At 46.1% G+C, this 19,202-nt stretch overlaps 1 protein-coding gene across 1 annotated transcript in view; it reads left to right on the top strand.

Annotated features, from left to right (window-relative positions):
• Positions 1-297: 297 nt before the first annotated feature.
• LOC121623606 (solute carrier organic anion transporter family member 5A1) overlaps positions 298-19,202 on the top strand; it is a 38,986-nt gene continuing 20,081 nt past the window's right edge. The window contains exons 1-2 of the mRNA XM_041960933.1: positions 298-340; positions 838-2,311. Of these exons, the coding sequence (XP_041816867.1) occupies positions 1,351-2,311 (961 nt within the window). The 5' untranslated portion in view covers positions 298-340; positions 838-1,350. The remainder of the gene's footprint in view (positions 341-837; positions 2,312-19,202) is intronic.

Here is a 19,202-nt window from a genome sequence, read left to right as displayed (position 1 = left end):
CTCAGAGCTATGGTTATGGATCATGAGTAAGTCTTCATCTGTGAAATCATTGATGAATAAATCTATCGACTAAATCCTTCCATTTAATCATCGCTTATATGACTTTTTAAATCTTGTTTTCTAATCTTACGAGTGGTTTCACTGCAAATCAGACACATTCAGCGTTTTTTCCCACCTTTATTGGAGCTTCGAACTCTGAGTTGTACAATTTCCGATATATTGAAGGCAGCATTTTCCCACCAGCAGCAGCAGCGGCAGCAGCAGCCATCCGCATCAAACAGATTTCATTCAGTGAGTGGCCGCTCCGTGGAGAACAACAGGCTACCTCCCTCTGTCCTGAGTGAGTATTACAGCCCTCCGCACCTCCAGCCTTTCATACAACTTATGTCAAATAATATCTGTCGTCGAGGCGGAGACTTGTTGTCGCTCAGTTTCACAAACGCCTCGTGTTGAATCCGGCTTTTATTTCTTCTCAAAGTCATAAATGAGACGTTTGCGGACAGCGTGGTCTTTTGTTCTCTTGGTATATTTAGTCGTTTTTTGACAAAGGGAAGCTGGGTGTAATTGACCCGCTGCGACAGTTAAACACCGATGCGACTGTTTGTTCGTGTTATTTTTGTGTTTGGGTGGGATATTTTCAGGTGTTTTCCAATTTCGAGCAGTTTAATCCGGACTGGACATATGACCATTACTGAGAAGTGAAGAGGGTATATAGGTAGATAATCAATGTGTCCACTTTGGAAGTAGCAACCTTTTCTTTAAATTTTAATTTAATTTAATTTTTTTTTTACAATTTGCTAATATTTAAATTCTTGTTTCTGTCTTCTTTTTTTCCAGGATGCTGCACAGCTATGGGACAAAGGAAACAAAAAAACCCTTATGAATCAAGGCTGCTATCTAACAAAGAGCCATAAAATCAATATCAACGTGAGATCCTAAATTAGGGGAACATTGTGAAGACAGCACCTTTTAATTATTGGTCCTGTTTTTTAAAAATATTCTGAGCTATTTATTGTAAAGAATTCACTCCTTAGACAGTATTGTCAAGTGTTAAGTAAAGGAAGGTGATGCTCGTCTGTATTCAGTCGAGATACCACTATCAGTAGTGGCTTGTGAGGCACTAATGTTGTGTGTTGAGAGAGGCTTCTTGTGACGGAGCTGAGCTGCTGTAAATAGCGATGTGGGATAAAACATGCACATAACTAGAGGGGTCCAGTCCGGCCCAGTCCTACTGGCAGGGCAGTCTTTGCTCCAGCACCCAGCCCTGCAGCAGCTCCCATGTGTCCTCATGTGGCACTAGTTACTGACTGACTGACAGGAGTCCACAGAAGCTACGTCTGCAGCTGCGCCATGACTTCATCGGACAATGACGAAACAGGGAGCGACCTGTCTGAGTCTCTGGAGATCCATGAGCTCCAGGACCAGTATATGGACCCGGAAAACAGCTTCAAGTCCAAAAGCTTACCCATCCTGAACGGACCCTGTCGGCAGGACCGAAAGGCCACAGAGCCTCCGCTGGTCAACACCACCCACACCTGTGTGGCCGTGCAGGAGAGCAGCGAGCTCCAGCCCAAAACTCCGGACTCCAGCCAGGCGGAGTCTCCCTCCTCTAGGACAGACTTCTCCCCCTCTGTCTCCAGCATGGTGGGGCTCAGCAGCTCGTTACCTGTGGAGGGCCACAGGGCCGCCGGCGCCGGGGGTAAAAAACTCGGCTTCTCTCTCACCCGCCTTATCCGCATCCCAGCCAGGAAGTACATGCGAGTCATCCTTCGGGACTCCCGCTGCTTCCTGTTCTGCATGTGCTACCTGACCTTCATTCAGTCCCTGATGGTTTCGGGCTACCTGAGCAGTGTCATCACCACCATCGAGAAGCGCTACAGCCTACGCAGCTCTGAGTCCGGCCTGCTGGTCAGCTGCTTCGACATCGGCAGCTTGCTGGTGGTGGTGTTCATCTCCTACTTCGGCGGCAGAGGTCAGAGGCCACGCTGGCTGGCCGTGGGTGGCGTGGTCATCGCTGTAGGGGCGGCGTTGTTTTCCCTGCCCCACTTCATCTCACCACCGTACCAGATCCAGGAGCTTAACTCCTCAGCGGGCCACGAAGGCCTCTGTCAGAGCGGAAACGGCAGCGGGCGCGAGCTGCTCGACGTGGCATCGTGCCCCCGCGACCAGGAGGGCAACGAGCACAACCTGTATGTGACTCTGTTCATCTGCGCCCAGATACTGGTGGGCATGGGGTCAACGCCAATCTACACCCTGGGGCCCACCTACCTGGACGACAACGTGAAGAAGGAAAATGCATCTCTCTACCTGGGTAAGACCATCTGGATGTGCTAGTAGTTGAACAGGATGCAAGATTAATGGCACGTGTAGCCACTGTGAAACATTTTATTTTCCTTGTTTATGACCCACATTTATAAAAAGTGAAGTAATTATGTTGCAGTTAGCTGGCTGCTTTTCCGACTCTTGCTCCACAGCCCTGGTGTGTGACTGCATTAGTGGTCTCTAACACAATCAGTGATTTCATTTCCTTCAAAAATGGATTAGGTGTTTGCATTTTGATAGCTTCAGAGGAAGGCTTGGAAGTGTTTGGGTCTTGCTGATGTTTACCAGGAAGGGTATGTGCGCAGACCCAGGTGAGCTCAACAATGCACTCATACCCCCTCACCCCCCCCTACCCCCTCGCCCTCTGTCCTTTTGATTTAATCTTCACGGCATGCAACCTCTGCACCACACTGAGGTAAATACAGAGACTGCAAAGTCAACCTTGGAGCACACGAGAGGAGTGTGGGACGAGAAGCAGAACTGGGTTGCTTATGATTAATGGTCTCGTACTCTCTCTGTGAGTGTGTCTGTGTGTGAGTGTGTGTGTGTGCAAGATCATACCGCTGGGTCCTCAGGCTTGTGTGTGTGTGTGTGTGTGTGTGTGTGTGTGCGCACAGAAAGCTGGCAACAGTAAAAACACATGCGCTCATGTTCAATCAGAAATAATGAGTTTCTGTTGCGTTAGCAGATTGTCAGTTGTATTCCAAGTCATTCATCCATTTCTGCGCAGGTACCCTGTAATTCGTCTGGTATTCCGGGGTTTTGCTGGCCTTAATGGTTTTGCTCAGAATGATAGCCTGTACATACAATGCCACATACTTGACATAGCTCATAGAGGAGTGCATGATTGCAGAAATAATCCTCCCGTCTGTCTTCGCGCTGTAGTTGGGTTATTAGGACATGGGGCACCCCTCAGTCTGGTGCCGTGTCTTACACAGATGGTCACCGTCTCACTGACCAGTGTGTCGGTTCTGCAAATAATGATTATTTCTATCATCCATTTATCTGTTGCTTGTATATCACTGTAAAATGTGTTCAAGTGGTGAGAGCAATGTTTCCAGTTTGCTTTTTTTGCCCAACTAGTCCAAAACCCCCAAAGTATTCACTCTGCAATCATTTAATCCTCCTGAATGTTTGCATTATCACTTGATAAATAGCCTCAACTATTAATCCATTATAAGTATTTGCAGTTTAACTTTTTGTTGCCCTGCTAGCAGATTAACTAATTGTTTCGATGTGTGGGTTGCATGCAGGTGTATCTCCATCTGCTTGTCTGTGTGTATTCACGAAAACGACAGTGAGATGGCTGCACAGCTTCAGCCACCATGCTAACACCACACATTACACAGCCTATAGAGCACATTCACTCGAGTCCTTTCGCTGCCTGCTCCGCTGCCCCCGAGATCCAGTATTGATCAGATCCCTGCGTCACAGGGAGCCACTGCAGCATAGCTGTTGAAAAACAACCTCAAACACAGACTCGCCGTGCCATCACCTTGGCAAGGCACTCGAGAGCGAACGCATGGGGGCTTGTGAGGCTCATTGAGTCATCACAGTCAAGACATCCTCCTCGTGCAGATATCCATCAGAAGCAGCACTCGCTCAGGTGACCTTGTCGGCTATTTTCAGAGGACTCGCGGAGGGATAATCTGTTTCGTTCCAGGAAAGCATTGTTTGGGTAAACAAGAGACATGTACTGACATGTCAGAGGGAGCAGATAAGTGGTGGGAAAATGTTCTTGATTTGTGTCTCAGATATTCACAATAACCATGGTAACTGCCTGGGCCTCACTTTTACTGTCTGGGTAGGTTTTTATCTGTGACATCCTCTGAGGCATGTTGTAGGTATTTGGTGCATGAATCAGCCACAGGTTAACGAGTCCAGGTGGCGCTGCCTTGAATAGAATCCACCCTCAGATGTAAAAAATATTCTTCACCTCTTCAAAGCTCAGAAAAAAACATATTGTTGGGCAAGTGTAAGAAACAACACTGAAATGTTCTTTTCTCACCACCCCCCCTTTCCCCATGCAAGTAGAAAAACAGACTATACTCAAAGCTATTTCCATGTTTTCCCAGCTTCACTCTGAGATGTAGGCTACCCATATCTAGAGGAGGCTCCCCCCACATTCACCTCGAGGTGGTTTTCTCCCCAAACCCATTAATGTGAAACCCCATCTCAATTTACACTGGCTCAGAGGGGAGGAGTCGCTCGCGGTTTTGTAGGACACCACGGTTTGCACTGTGGGGTACTTCGGGCGCCCTTGGAGGGAAAGGAAAAGTGTGTGTGTGTCTTTTTGCCGGGGTTTTATCCTTGTGTATGCATGCATACACAGTAGGGCGATCCCACTGACCTGTTGCCCCATTTCCCAGCTCTGGCCCCACATCACTATGGTAATATAACGGGCACAACATCTGAACTTTTACACGACTTTCTGAGGAAACAGTGAAATTTGGGCACAGCTAATTTGACCTTGTAGCTCTCTCTTTTAAAGGGGTTTGTGGCTTTATAGTACTCCGCTAGAGAGAGTATAAAGACAGGAACTGACGGCTCGAGTGTGGAAGTAGCCACCGTGTGCACATTTCTGCCCCTTTTCCTCAGTCTTTTCTGTCTCTCTGCTCTGACAGATTTACAACAACCCATTCCTGCCGTCGCTATGGTGAACGTTTGTCAGGGCCTTTTTCTAAGAACATGCTCCATCTTGTGTGAAGGTAGCTCGTTGCATTAGGTGAGGTTTTGGTTGAGAAGGAAATGTTCGACCGGGCTGTTTGTTGTCACCGCTGCCTCCGAATGTCTCCAATCTCTCATCATCTTTGTCTGATTTGGCAGCATAATGACCCACAGAGCTAAATGATCAATAATCTAGATTCTCCCCATTGAATTGCTGATCCATTCCAGGCTTTGGACAGCGGCCGTGTCCTCTGCTTATGAGAGGGGCCGGGTTTTTTTTCCCCCACTGATGGCCTCTGTGATTTACAAGCTAATGATGCTGAGAAGCTGTTATTGATGTGGGGCAAATGGAGAGGTCAGCTCTGATTAGATGCTGTGTGTCCAAAATACCTTCCAGTCACGCAAGAAATTGAAATTTTGAGACAGAGTGAGCACATGAGCAGGAAAGACTCAGATCACAACTGTTATTACAACCCTTTGTTTATGCCCTATTGCTCTTTTATAACCCTTTTTATTGTCTAGACCGGCCTGCCAGAGCTTCCCATCCGGTCCACAGAATATTGATGAATTTAGACAATGCACGTTACTAATGTTACTCACTGGTGGAAGAGGTCCAGTCCGCCCTGAGAGTTATCGCTGATTAGCTTGCCAACCCCTGGCAACAAGCCAAAAAGCTGTAATTCATAGTTCACCCATTCTTAAAAAAAAAAAAAATCTAATTGTTCTCCAATTCCATCCTCTCTGCTCGGTGGACCCACCATCAAACCGCTCGGCTCACTGGCTGCTCATTCCCTGGAGCCGACCGCAGCCCACTGGCCAGACTATGGGAGGTGACTCCGGAGTTGACGGAGAACCATTAAGACTGTTTATTAAACGAAGAGGCGCCACTTGGGTTTATTCTCTTCAGCCAACTGTTGTACTGACTGTTGTAATTAAACTGATTACTGAAGAGGAGTCTTTTGTTGCGATCAGGACTCATTCATTGATCGTTTAACTGTGGATTTTGTACTGACCCTGACTGCCACCTTGTTGGAGGCCTCGTTCTAGTTAAGTATGTAGTTATTGTGGGTTTTGTTGAAATATTAAACAACAATATTCTAATTAGGCCTAAATAAATCTTTTTTTATTAGAGAGTCTCGCCCCCACAGTGCTTGCTTATAGAAATTCTGGCCCTTAGACAAATATAGTTGAGGACCCTTGGTCTACGCTGCAGAGCCTCTTTGCATACAAATATATGCATGTATCCAGCCTCTCTACATGCAGGATAAGGTTAATTGATTCCTCCTGGCCTCCTGGCCTCTTCATTAACTAGTTTACAGTGCAGATGATTCTGAAAGTAAAGCCTTTTTCACACATGTAATCTGTCCCTGAAATGTTCAGGAACATTTTCTGCATGGGGTCATGTGTGAATGTGAGCAGGGATCGATATTTGGGGAAATCTGTACTGCCAGGTTTCCACCTCAAGAACTAGAGGCACTTCAAATGCCAGTGCGGCTGTGCAGTGAATGAAAGCAGTAACATTGCAGGGACAGGCAGACTCACACCGCACACTTGTTAAGTCTTAAATACATTACAAATGCACCAGACAAAAACAGCTCCTCTCCTGCCATGTTCCTGAAAATAATAAGAGACGACCGAGCACACGTCTTTGCCCCCATCCTCTTTGTTTCCTTCTTCTGCTTACTTTTATCATGGTTGGCACCCATAAGCCTTGCATTCCCACCATCTGCTGGACTGTCGCTTGCCCCGTATATTCTGGCACTGCCATGGTATGCATGAAAAGGTGCAAGATGGGAACGCTCCCGGATGTAGCTGCATGTGTGAATGGTGAAAATCACTAGCGGTGATCCCAGGTTTTCCCAGTAATCCACCGGGAACTGTGCGTGAAGGAGGGCTGGTGTGTATTATTGGCGCTCGTCTATTATCAGTGTTTTGTTTGCAAAACCAAGGACATGTGACGTAGCCCCGGCCTGACACAGTGGGGCTGTAGAGGCCTGTTTATTTGCTAAAGAGGAGGAGGAATAGAGGTGGTGCCCGGTTTAGGAAGAGAGGAGCTCTAACACCCTGCAGGGACAGCTTGAACACTGGTCCTGTCTGCACTCTCTGATGCATACAGACACTCTCTCTCATGCTCACATGAGCACAAGGGGTGTGTTCCCTGCTCTCTCGCCCTGACAAATTTAGAAAGAACAGTTGCTCTCAGTCTCTCTCCTGTCTGTTGGTGTAATATCTGTCCCCACCAGATCAGAGGGAGATGGAATGAGCAGTTATTTTACAGTCATATCTTACTCTGCTTTTATTTTTTTGTGACTTTGAGGATTATCAGTCGTGGCCCCCTTCTCTGCTTGCTCGTTCAATTTCGTTAAATTGTGTGTCCTGTTCTGCTTAGCAGCCAAAGCAAATCCAGATTGTGTGCACACACAGAAGCAAACACACAAGTCCCCAGAGTATCTGGCCCTCTCCCCGTTGCTCCCCGCCCCTCCAGGCCGACAGAGATCACATTTCTGGGTTGGTTAGGGTACGCGTTTGGCCCCGTCAGAGCCTGGCACGCACATAGAAAGGAGCCCGGTCCTGTTTCATCACTGTCCACTTGGCTTATTTTCAGGAAGGTTTTAAATATCCCGCCCCCCCCTCCCACCCCTCAGTCCCGTTGGACACACAGGCCCTCAGGGTTACTCAGCAGCAGGCGACCTTTTTAGTTTCAGACTACCAGGCTGACACCACTGAATACTGCTATTACTACGGCCCCCCTGTGACCTGCTGACCCCTCTGAGGCCCATCCTGTGCCACTGACTGCTCTGTCTGGCCCTCAGAGTCTTTATACTGTTGTTTTTCTCTCCAACGACCTGCCGTCCACGCAGACAATTTTCTCTTTAATCGGACAGAATGATGGATTAAGGCAGAGACGGTTCAGGAAAGTGTGGGAGTCAGATTGTTTCCAGGGGCAGGGGTCTTAACCACAACAAGTGTAGCATGGTCATCGCTCAGCCTCATCGGCCGATGACTTCTGGCCGGTTTTCAGTGTTGTGGCCGTGTTGTTTTGAGAGTGTGGGGAGGTTCCTGGGGAAATGCCACAGGCGTTTTTTTATGATAGCAGGAACGCTGAGAAACCTTTTGTGTGAAGCTATGCGGGGAAGACATTTTTTCCTTTGTTCTTGCTGGCTCTTTGGTCCATGTTGTTCCTCCAAATCCTTCTTGATCCCTGGCTCTTGTTGGCTCGGGTTAGAAGTGAATAATGCTCGAAATAGCTTTTGAAGTGGTTTGTCGCTGCGCAGAAACACTGCAGGGGATTGTTCCTTCTCAGACATTTACACATTAGAAATCGGCTTGGAAAACACAATATCATTCAGATTTTCAGACTGATTAACTGCACGGCTGACTGGTTTATGTGTTTGGCCAGATGTTGCATAATAACTGCAAAAAGCTCAGGACTGCAGACACTTCCACCCCCATCCACCTTGTCACAAATCCTAATTATTAAACACCTTGAGGGATTTCATGATCACCTGAACAGCATCTATCAATGTGAACAAATTGCAGTGGCTCATTCATAAATTAATCATTTAACTGATAATACTTATAATGCCATGTTGTGACATTTTTGACCTTCTTTCGCCTCAAAAATTGCATTTGGATATTACACTTGGCTATATTGCGACTTGATTGACTGATGTTTCAATTAATTGTTTGGCCTACGTCACAACAATAAAAGAAAAACAAGAAGCCGCTTCACTTTAGAGGTCTCTTGCCTTTTCATCTCTGCTGCCTGAAACCTGCAGCCTCTCTGTGTGTTTTCTCAGATTAAGCTAATCACCATTGTGAATAGAAGCATGTTCTTCCTTTGCCTGTTTTGTCCAGTCAGGAAATGAGTTGTGCTCAATAATTACCAGATGTTTATCTGTTGCCGGGGTTACTGTATGTCCTGTGATCGGATATAGTCGCTATCAAGCGGCGGCTTCCCAAAAACGGCAGAGACTCTTGCCTGAGCTGCGTTGGGATTTTGACGTATCTGACCTGCGTCACCTCTCTCTCAATCAGATAGTTGCATATACTGAACAGAGACAGCCTGTACATCCATGTCAAGCTGAGTTACATTCCCTTCTGTCCCTCTTGTGCGTCTTATCTGCTCAGCTCAGTCCGCCCTCCAAGTTGATTCAGCCTTTAGGGTGTAGTCAGGAGGGATGTTTTGCAGCAGAGATGAAAAAAAATCTTCCTTCATTCTAATGTTATGCCCTCAGAGTGGTGGACTGGCTATTGTTCTCCTTGACCCCTGTGCTGCAAAGATGGAGAATGCGGGTGGGAGGGCTGCTGGAGGGGAAATGTGTTAATGGCATTTATATGTTTAAGAACATGTGAAGGACAAAAAAGCTCTATTACTCACAAGTATGAGGATAATGTCAACAAACACTGTTCTCCATATGATTCACATTTTCTCACTGGAGCGATGTTGGCGTGAAAAATGAAAGCATTTTGTATATAATACGTGTTTATTTTATTGAATTATTTTTTACACATTGGCTGTCCTCTTTGAATGGACTTTTTTTCCCGACATAGATTGTTGTCCCCTTCTGACCTTCAGCTGTTATTCTGCTGTGCGGTCTGCACATAGCAGACCCATGTGTTGAGCCTCCTGGAGGGGCAGCAGCAGCCCACTCGGAGGGAGATGGATGGCACTAAACGTTTTCTGACCTCGCCCTGTGGGATCGCTGCAGCGCAGTCCCACACACACACACACACACACAGATGTGCTGAAAAATAACACACTAAGACCAAAAATGCAGCCTGACAGGCGTGCAGACTGGGGCGAATTTCGTTGTGCACATTCATCCGTCTGTCTTAGCGGCTCTGCCAGGCTCTGTTATGCCACTAAATGTAGCGTTAAGCTGGTTGTGCATTATATAACGCAGGCTAATAGGCTAACGTGTAACCGTGATACAGCTCATTGGAGAGACAGTGTTTTGACAAGAGTCGTCCACTGATGTTAGCTGAGTTTGCTCTTTGTTGTGGGATGTTTGGGTGAAAAAGGCCACCTAACAGTTTAATAACAGTAGGATTCTTTTAAAAGCTGGATGCAAGTACTTTATAGTAATTTTCCAAAGCCTGCTGCTCTAATGCAGTTTTTTCCCAGGCTTTTGTTCCTGTAGCTGTGTGTTTTACATTTTGGGGGGCCTACTTGTTAGACCGTTTAGGGGCGTGAATGGTGAGAGCAGCTGTTAAGAGCTGGCAGGGCACTTGCAGAGGGGGTGCCTGCGCACATATACTGTATGTTTGTGTGTGTGTGTGTGCACCTGCAGTTGGGGGTGGGTGAGGTTTGGGGCTTTTGGGGGTTGTGTTTGCAGGAGGCGGGGGTTTGTGTTGCAGATCGTACGCTTGGTTTTCCTGCAAACATGCTAGTGGTGTATTTGCGCCTGTGTGACAAGACTGCAGAGAAGTGTGACCCATCAACATCAAGACTAGCTTCATGCGCTCCCGTCACAGTGTGTAGGAGGCAACTCTGCTGCCAGACAGCAATTCTTTTCTTACCTGGTCTGAACAAAAGCAGCTGTGTAGTAATTATATTCTCATGAACACTTATTTAAGTATTCCAGATACATGGTTAAGATCACAAAAGCTTGGCTGTTTATATATGCATTTAGCTCCTATCCTTCCATTCAGATTTGTCACTGTTGCCAAGGAACTAGAACTCATGCAGGACTCAAATTTGCAAAAACACACTCGCAAGCATCAAGTGGTAAATACGATTAGGAATACGCCTTCATATCCTGGTTAATCGCACGTATGTTTTCTTGAAGACAAGGTACGAGCAGGTGAAGACTATTAGAAATGGTGCTTTGCGTGCAAACTTTAACCATGTTGTTGCAGTGAGGTCTGTAGATGTGTAATCAGCATTCTTTCTTGTTTACTTTCCTCTTGAGGAGTAGCCGGTGCCGGAATTGGAGAGGAGGAAGAGAAACCGATTAATCTGCCAAATTCCTTGGCGAGTCGGAGATGAGGGAGGGTACTGCTCTGAGCAACGCGGGCCAGATTTGCTGTGTCTGTCAGTGAGAGGGGCTGAAAAGCTGCAGGTGCAAGCTTGTGGCAAGCTTACACCTAAGCCCCCTGTACTCACTACTATAATGTGGTTAAACTCCCAGCCCAGATGCCCCCTTCATGCCTGCTCATCAGTAGAAAGATTATCTGCCATCATCTCAAATGCTGGAGCATTATCTATGTGTTGACACATTTGGCGTGTTTGACGCTGCATTTGGGAGCCCTCCACTAGTGTGTGTGTTTTGGCAAGAGAGTTAATGTAAGGGTTTCCTCAGTTGGCTGGATGGTGGGCAGTTTGCATCAGATGTATAGGCATAATAACTGCATGTTTCTATGTCGACTAATGGAGGTAAATGCTGAGTTGTCCACCCCATAATGACTCGTGCTGACAAAGCTGTGAAGCTGCAGTGTGGTCAATCTTCACCTAGAAAGGCCTTTATAAACCATAACAGTAAAACTAATCTCGCATATTTGATGACTAACCCTAATCTAGAATGACAGATTGTTGACTTCACAGCTCAGCCAAAAAATGGGGAAAAGCTCAACGGTGGACTCTGTCTCTGTCCCCTTGCAAAGCACATACAGACCTGAACGTGTCTAAAGAGGAGCTTTCTTTGACGGAAGGTGCTTGAAACTGCCCTTTTAGTTATCCATTAACAGTCCAGGATGAACTAAAAATTGCGCAGGTGGTTAAATTATTAACACTGAATTCCAAAAAAGTTGGGACGCTTTGTACTGTTTAATCTTTTTTAACATATAGTCACTTAAACAGTAAAGTCAGTATATTTAATGTTTTACCTCATCAGCTTTATTGATTTGTGTGAATATCTGCTTATTCCAAATTTGATGCAGCAACGTGTTTCAAACAAGTTGGGACAGGAGCAACAAAAGACTGGGAAAGTGGTGGAACGCTCCAAAAACACCTGTTTGGATCATTCCACAGGTAAACAGGTTGATTGGTAACAGCTGATAGTATCATGATTGGGTATGAAAGGAGCATCCTGAAAAGGCTCAGTGGTTCACAAGCGAGGATGGGAACACATGATTGTATGAAGGATGCTACTACATGGGCTCAGGAACACTTCAGCTGTTGCCAGGAAACACAATTTGTTTGTGAATGATAACTTTCTGTTTTTATTTAGGTTTTACTCCATGTTCCAACTTTTTTGGAATTGGGGTTGTAAAAGGAAAGAGAGCAAAGGTCACAAAGAAAGATGGAGTAGAAGGAAAATCCACAGAAGATGATGGATTAGACAATTAAGCAGAGAGCAAAGGATTCGCTAAATGTAGCAGCGTGTGAAAGACGTCCGAGAAATCTTAGAAAGTCAAGTAATATGAAAAAGAGGAGGCCCAAAGGAATTATCACATTTGTCTTCGGCTGTGCCTTTGAATGACATTCCATCACTAAGCCAGTTAGACAGCACTGTGGTGGTTTGATTGGCCTCTCTCAATGATTTCCAACAGTCTAAAAAATAACGCTTTATAACGCTGGCTGGCATAGATGGTGAGAAATCCTTTCCTTTCCAACAAACTCTTGACTGACAACAAAGTGGGATTGCTTCGTGCTCGGCACTCACAAAAAATACCTTTTGTGACTGCAGGTGAAAACAGAATTTAATACGACAGTAGCGTCAGAAGTGAATCATCACTCACTCGTATCAACAATCTTCAGTAGTTTGTGTTTCTAAAATAACAAGTGCAGCTGCGTACAAGGCTGTTTGCCACAGGCTTTATCAGGTTTTCCTCACAATAGACGTTTAACAATAAATGAGCATCTGTTGAGTTTACAACCACATCAATCAGAGACGAGTGCGTTCAGTCGACTGCGGCTGTGTCACTGGGCGAAAAGTTTTCAATTTCAGTGCCCATGTAAAAAAATATGTAACATACAGTGTAAGTGTGTTGATATATTACAATGAAATCAATCAATCAGAACACAAAAATGTACAAAAAGCGCAACTGGAACACATAAGTCAGCGACAAAAACAATGTTCCATTCAGCATAAACACAACAGTTTTGTCCCAAACAGGCCGACTGTCTGATAGTGATGGATTTAGAGGCCCACTGACTTGTTTTAGTGCAGCACAGGAGAGTGAGCAGCTGAGGTGTGACCCGATGTGCATCGCATGGGTTCTCCTGCCATCGCCGTGCTCCCACTTCATTTTTGCGACTTTGCCGTTTAGATTTCGTTGCATTCGGCCGTACTCCCCCAGCCCCTCCAGCCCCTTAAGTGTATTGTGGCAGACATCGTCAGCAGCAGATTTGTGGTCTTTTGCTGTCTGTGCAGGTCCAGAAGCCTTAGGCCAGCATCAGAATCAGCAGAAAATGGTCATTTGGTGTCAGAGTTAGGATCCGTGACCCCTCTGAGGCACGCAAAAGTTGCGTTGCAAAAGATGTGGTCCATCAGAAAAGCCTTGCATACCATAAACTAAGGTGATGAAGGCCACTGCTACATCATTATTTTCTTTCTGGGCTGAATTATGCCTGCTCATCGCTGTGCTGGATGTCCTGCCTGGCTCTCTGACTACTGTACCGTAGCCTCACTCCTGCAGCTGGGGAGCAGCTAGAAATAGAGAACCCCCCCCCAGTCTCTTCTCTCTCAATTTCTAAATATTTGATTTAGCAAAGTGAGCTTGAGGGACCCCTGCATGGAAAGTATTACAGCGTGCATGAAAATTTTATCACAGGGTATTGTTTGGGCTTTTCCTGCACTCTGACAAAGATTTGGGCATTACTATCCTGCAGCGGGGAGCAAAAGAGGACACAGATGTAGACACTTTTCTTTCAAAAAGCCCTCCAGTAGAACAGTGGATTTATGATTTGGATCTCCACCTGACCTTATTGTGTCTTCCCGCTGCACCGTCAGTCATGTGCCACACCACCACATGACCTGCATCTGGATGACGAGGTCACAGGGTCATAATTTGATGTACTGCAGCTGGGGGAAGGGATTGGAGGGGCAGATCTAAGATGCTGATCAGGTTCCTTGTGCCCCTTGTGACCAGTCACGTCTTTGCTTTAGGGGCTTATAACCGTAATGCCTGGAGGTAGAATGGTACAAAAGCCCGATGGGTGGCTTGGAAGTTGATTTCCATGTAAGACAGTCTTTGAAGTTGTTTTCATTTGCTTCTTAGAAGTCACGTCTGTCTGATGAAGTCCTGACTCTCAGTCTGTACCAGCCTGTACTGACTGCAGCCCAGGATCAAAGCTCTTTACTGTACTTGATCCATTAAAATATTCTACAAGACGTGATCTGAACTTATCTCAACCTTTTAGCACCCGCTGTTCTGCCTGTGGGACGCCAGCAGTGTGTGTTGATCTGTAGAGTGCTAGTGCGACTAAATGTTACACGAACGTGACCATAGATTAGATTATCATCTTTTGGGCTACTGTGGTCATTTTAAGAACGCCCTGTTGTTAAATTAATCCAGGTGTAATGCAAGGTGTAGCATGCAATTAAAACCTAAATGTTGTATCTTCCTACTTGCAAAGAGGCTGGTTGTCCAACAGTGAAATGAATGCTCGGAAAGTTTATGTCCAGGTCATCGCGAGTGTTTGCTGATCAAATATAGTCTTTTTTTTCCATGTAGCAGCATTAAAGTGTTAATCAAAACAACGTACGGTTAAAGGAAACCAGGGTTCTGTTTTTTGCAGTGTCAAATTCACTTTGGCTGGCAATTGTATACACAAACATGCAGTGGCATATTTACAGCCCTGCTGAGGCTGCGCTCGGTTTGGGTGCCCAAACAGACTGGTAGCGCTAAACCAACTGCTGTGCCACTGCAAAGATAAATCTGCACGTTGTTATCACAGCGACTATCTGCTATTTTAACACATGGCAGGAAATGGCTTCTTGACTTGAATCTAGTAACATATACATACGTATTGGAGCTGTGCAGCTGCAGTTTTTTGTCTGGTTTTCATTCAGTCTGTGTCTATCTTTGTACAGTACGCACTTGTGTGATTGTTCAAATTGACTTGTATGTGATCTTGTGTAAGAGTGGCTGACTGGGAGGCACTGGCAGGATCTGGATTATAATTCCACATTACCAATCCCACCCATCTAATCACTCATCTCATTCCAACAGGCCACTATAATGTGTGTATATATGTGTTTCTCTGATCATGCCTGAATATCTGACTTAGTGAGAATTAGTGTAGTTGGGTTTATCTCTGTGACTTGATGGATTTTTTTTCTGTCACACTCTCATTCACCATCCCCACCTGTGCCTCTACTTCAACTTTCCCTGGCCTCTTGTTCTGTTCATGAACCCTCACATCCTCTCCCTTTATTTCCATTTTATTCCCTCCTTGAGCCTCGAGTTTTCTTATTCTATAGGAAGCACTGGCACAAAAGCACATATAGACCTTTTTTCCATTATTCACCTGATGCTTAATGCAGGAACACGCACAGTCATGCAAAGGCATGACTCCCGAGGCTATGAATGACTATGAATAATTGCAACTCAGATTCTAAAGAAGTTGGAGCAATAATATTGGCATAATCCTTTTGACATGTACTCAATTAAAAACAGCACAAAGACAGTATATTCAATATTTTACCTTGTCATCTGATGCCAGCAACGTGTTTTAACCAAGTTGGGACAGGAGCAACAAAAGACTTACAGTGTCTGTTGTCCACATCTGCTTTTGTCCTGCATGAAAAGCTTCTCCTTCAGTTCATTAATTCCCTGCAGCACAGATATTTTGATACATCTGCAGCTTCCCATTTGAGAAGTGCCGTGCCAGAGCGCAGCGCCATTATGCACAGGCGTCCGCCGTGTTTACCTTCATTAAATCACATTCAAATGACACCAGGCCTCCACATAATAACCATCCAGACACACACACACACACACACAGAGCAGGCCGGTCAGATATCTGCCTGTTTATGCGAGAAACATCGGGTTACTTGAACTCATTAATCCCATGCGTCACAGCTTCCGTTCCAAAAAATCACGTCAGTTTTCTTTTTGAAATGCAGAACAGTAGAAGAATGAATGTGATGCTAGTTTATGACCTGCTTCAAACTATTTCTTTATTTTCCGTTTCAGTGTAACTTTGCTGTTGAAAAAGCCAATGCTATCTCCCTCTGGCTTCAGAAAAGAGGAGATCAACGCTTTGTTCGCTTTCCACAGCAGATGGATTGAGAAAAAACGTGCCTTTTGATATACAACATCGCATTCTGTTTGTGAGTGGGTATCATCTAGATAACTCATGTATGCTAATGCATACACTGCCCTTACTGTCTCTCTGTGTGCGTGTGCGTGTGCGTGTGCGTGTGCGTGTGCGCGTGCGCGTGTGCGTGTGCGTGTGCGTGTGTGTGTGCGTGTGTGTGTGTGTGTGTGAGGCCACAGTCCCTGAGCGTGCCCTCTGGGTATGACTGTAAGGTTAGGACTTGTAAGAAGACACTGCTATGTCAGCAAGTCGTCATGACAATGCCACCGTTCCCCTATTTCATTGTCTTTTTCCTCCTCTTGTCTCTCGGCTGGGGAAGGTCACATGACTGAATTGATCCCCATAACACAGGGATACATAGTGCTGTCCCTCTCTTTTCGTTCCCTCTAACAACAGCAGCAACTGCACTGATCATCTATCATACTGCTTCCACCTGCATCTCCACTTTTCAGAGAGCTTCGCTGAGCTGGACCGAACGGTGCAGCATACGTATCATCAAGTAGATGTTATTAAAAAAGAGTAGCTCATTTACTTTTTTTTCTCCTGTCATGCAGCAGGTGTGGAAATCCATTATTATCCCAGGTCAGAGTGAATAGATAATGTGCGATGCATAATGCTCCATAAATCAGCATGACACGGTTCTTGAGTAATGCAGAGAAGACAATGTGATTGCATCCTTCAGAGATTAGACAGCTCCGGCGAAACACACTGAATGCAAATCCAAGGTCGCTGTGTTGCTGCCTGCCATCCATTCCCAGGCTCGTTTGGAGGCTGACTGAGCTTTGTAGGCTAATAGCCAGGTGGAGCGCTACATAATTCAGCTTCCAGCCAGAGAGCAGAGACAGATTACAGAGGGAGGCTCATACCTTAGCAGCCTTTATTGCAGGACGGTAACAAGAGAGAAACACAAAACAAGTGAGACTTACTGCACATGGCCTGCATGTAAACATAAACACACATTGTGCTCAGTTTCCTGCGATGAAAAACACTGATCATTCTTCTGTTGTGTTCTGACAAGGCATTGAAATTCCCTCCCTCTTATTTTGTCCACGTAATTAAAACAAATCATGAATCTTTGGTAATGAGTTTGGCCACCGGAGAGGTGCTCCATTAGAGGTCAGTGTACTTTCTTGTCAGGTCCGGTCGCTCTGCGTTCTCTTCCTTCCTTCTCCGCCGCTCTGGCTGTGTCTCACGGGTGAGGGGTGAGGAGAACAGAAGGTCAGGAGAGGTTGAGCGGGGGATGGGAGGGGGACACTGCGGACACCATTTTATTGTTATGCCTGAAATTCCATCCACAGCCAAGGCAACTATGGAAGCAGCTGGGTGCCGTGTATCCCAGAATTCCTTGTATTTCTTGCAGAAGCTGTGATCTTTCAGGGAAGCGAAGTTGACGGTCGCAAGTCAAGCTGTGTGACTTTAAAAAATCTGGTGGCAAGGACATGAATAGTCAATTAAACAGGAAGTCGATCAGCAGCCACCTGGGCTTTTAACGTCGCGCAATCGTGCTTCTAATTCACGTCCCTCCTGCTCGTTGCTGCCATTCTCCTCTTCCTTCTTCACCCTCATTCATTCCTACGAGCTCTGAATGAGTCAGTGCCGCTCATGAATGCAGAGGGTCGGGAGGAGCGGAGCTCTTACACAGTGTGGAGGAGGCAGAGTGGAGACAACAGAGCAGCGCCGGTCCCTGAAGGTTAGATGTGAGGGGGATGTTGCTGAGCAAGCTTTATCACTCTGTTACACAGCAGGATCAGTCGCCACCAGACTGCAGCCCAGCTCCACCGCTTTCCTCTCCCTCTGTTTCTTTATGTTCCATCACTCTCGCTCAGACGCTATTCTGTTTCTTCGTACCTCACCTTCTTTTTTTCCATCTCTGCTTTCTCTCCCTGCCACTCTTAAGTTTTATCCGTTTTCATTTCTTTCTCTATCCCGCTATATTGCCTTTCTCTTTCCAGATTATTGCACCACTGTGTCCATCCATCACAAACACTGGGGCTGAAACACTAAAGTGGGGTCAATGATGCGCTATAAAGCTTTCTAACCTTACCCCTCCTTCACTCTTACCCCACCTCCCCTGTCACATGTGCATGCATGTTCATTTTCGTATTTAAGATGCAGGGAGAGTCTGACCTTGGCTGACGTTAAAGTCTCGATGCTTTGGTGCTTCTTGAAGAGTTTTTTTTCACTGTTCACGTGTGTGTATTTGTTTCCTGCAGGCCTGTGCAATAAACACATTCTCAGACCTCATTAATATCTTGTTGCTGTTATTGGATTCTGCCTGTAATATGTTAAATTGCATGCTCTGTGACTTCATCCTCAATTTCTATCTTTTCATGCATGTCTAATGCATATAACAAAGTCAGCACGAAACTACCACAGCATATTGAAAGTCAGGCCGGACAGTCACGTAGATGGTTGAAATGCTGACTTTGTATAACATAAGAGCGGAAAGCCAATCACTGCAATGGAGAGCTCCTAATCCATTACCTCCACACGTGTAGAAAGCAATATGAGGCCTATAATGCATTGTCCTTCACGTGCTGCTGGTAAAGGTCTATTGCGTAATTGAGTAAAGTGAGCCTGTGGTACACCATGCATTCTGTGTTGTGCATTGGCATGCACCCCCTGCACTCCACTGGCGTATGTCACCGCAGCATGTGTGTTTGTGTGTGATGGAGTGCTGCTGGCTCCGCTGCCGGGCCAGCGGCGCTCTGCCCTGGCTGCCCTTCAGCCCAGCCGCAGCCTTCCAATCCCCTCATCCCCAAATATCCCGGCTCGGTGCCAAGCGGGCAGGGTTAGGGCAACGAGTCAGACACGGTTTATGACCCCCTCCGTCCTCCAATCGGGCAGAACGCTGTTAATGTGATGGATGGAGTGGCGGGGCAAGCGCTTACACAATCACCCAAGGGGGATGAAATATGGCTGCCCCTACCTGGAGGGCAACCAAAGGACCATACTTGGTGGTGCTCAACCTTTTGCCTGACGAGTGAACGGCTGGATGCACTGG

This window comes from Chelmon rostratus, chromosome 20 (assembly GCF_017976325.1).
Source record: "Chelmon rostratus isolate fCheRos1 chromosome 20, fCheRos1.pri, whole genome shotgun sequence".
Classification (NCBI taxonomy): Eukaryota; Metazoa; Chordata; class Actinopteri; order Chaetodontiformes; family Chaetodontidae; genus Chelmon; species Chelmon rostratus.
This window is presented reverse-complemented; position numbering and strand designations above follow the sequence as displayed.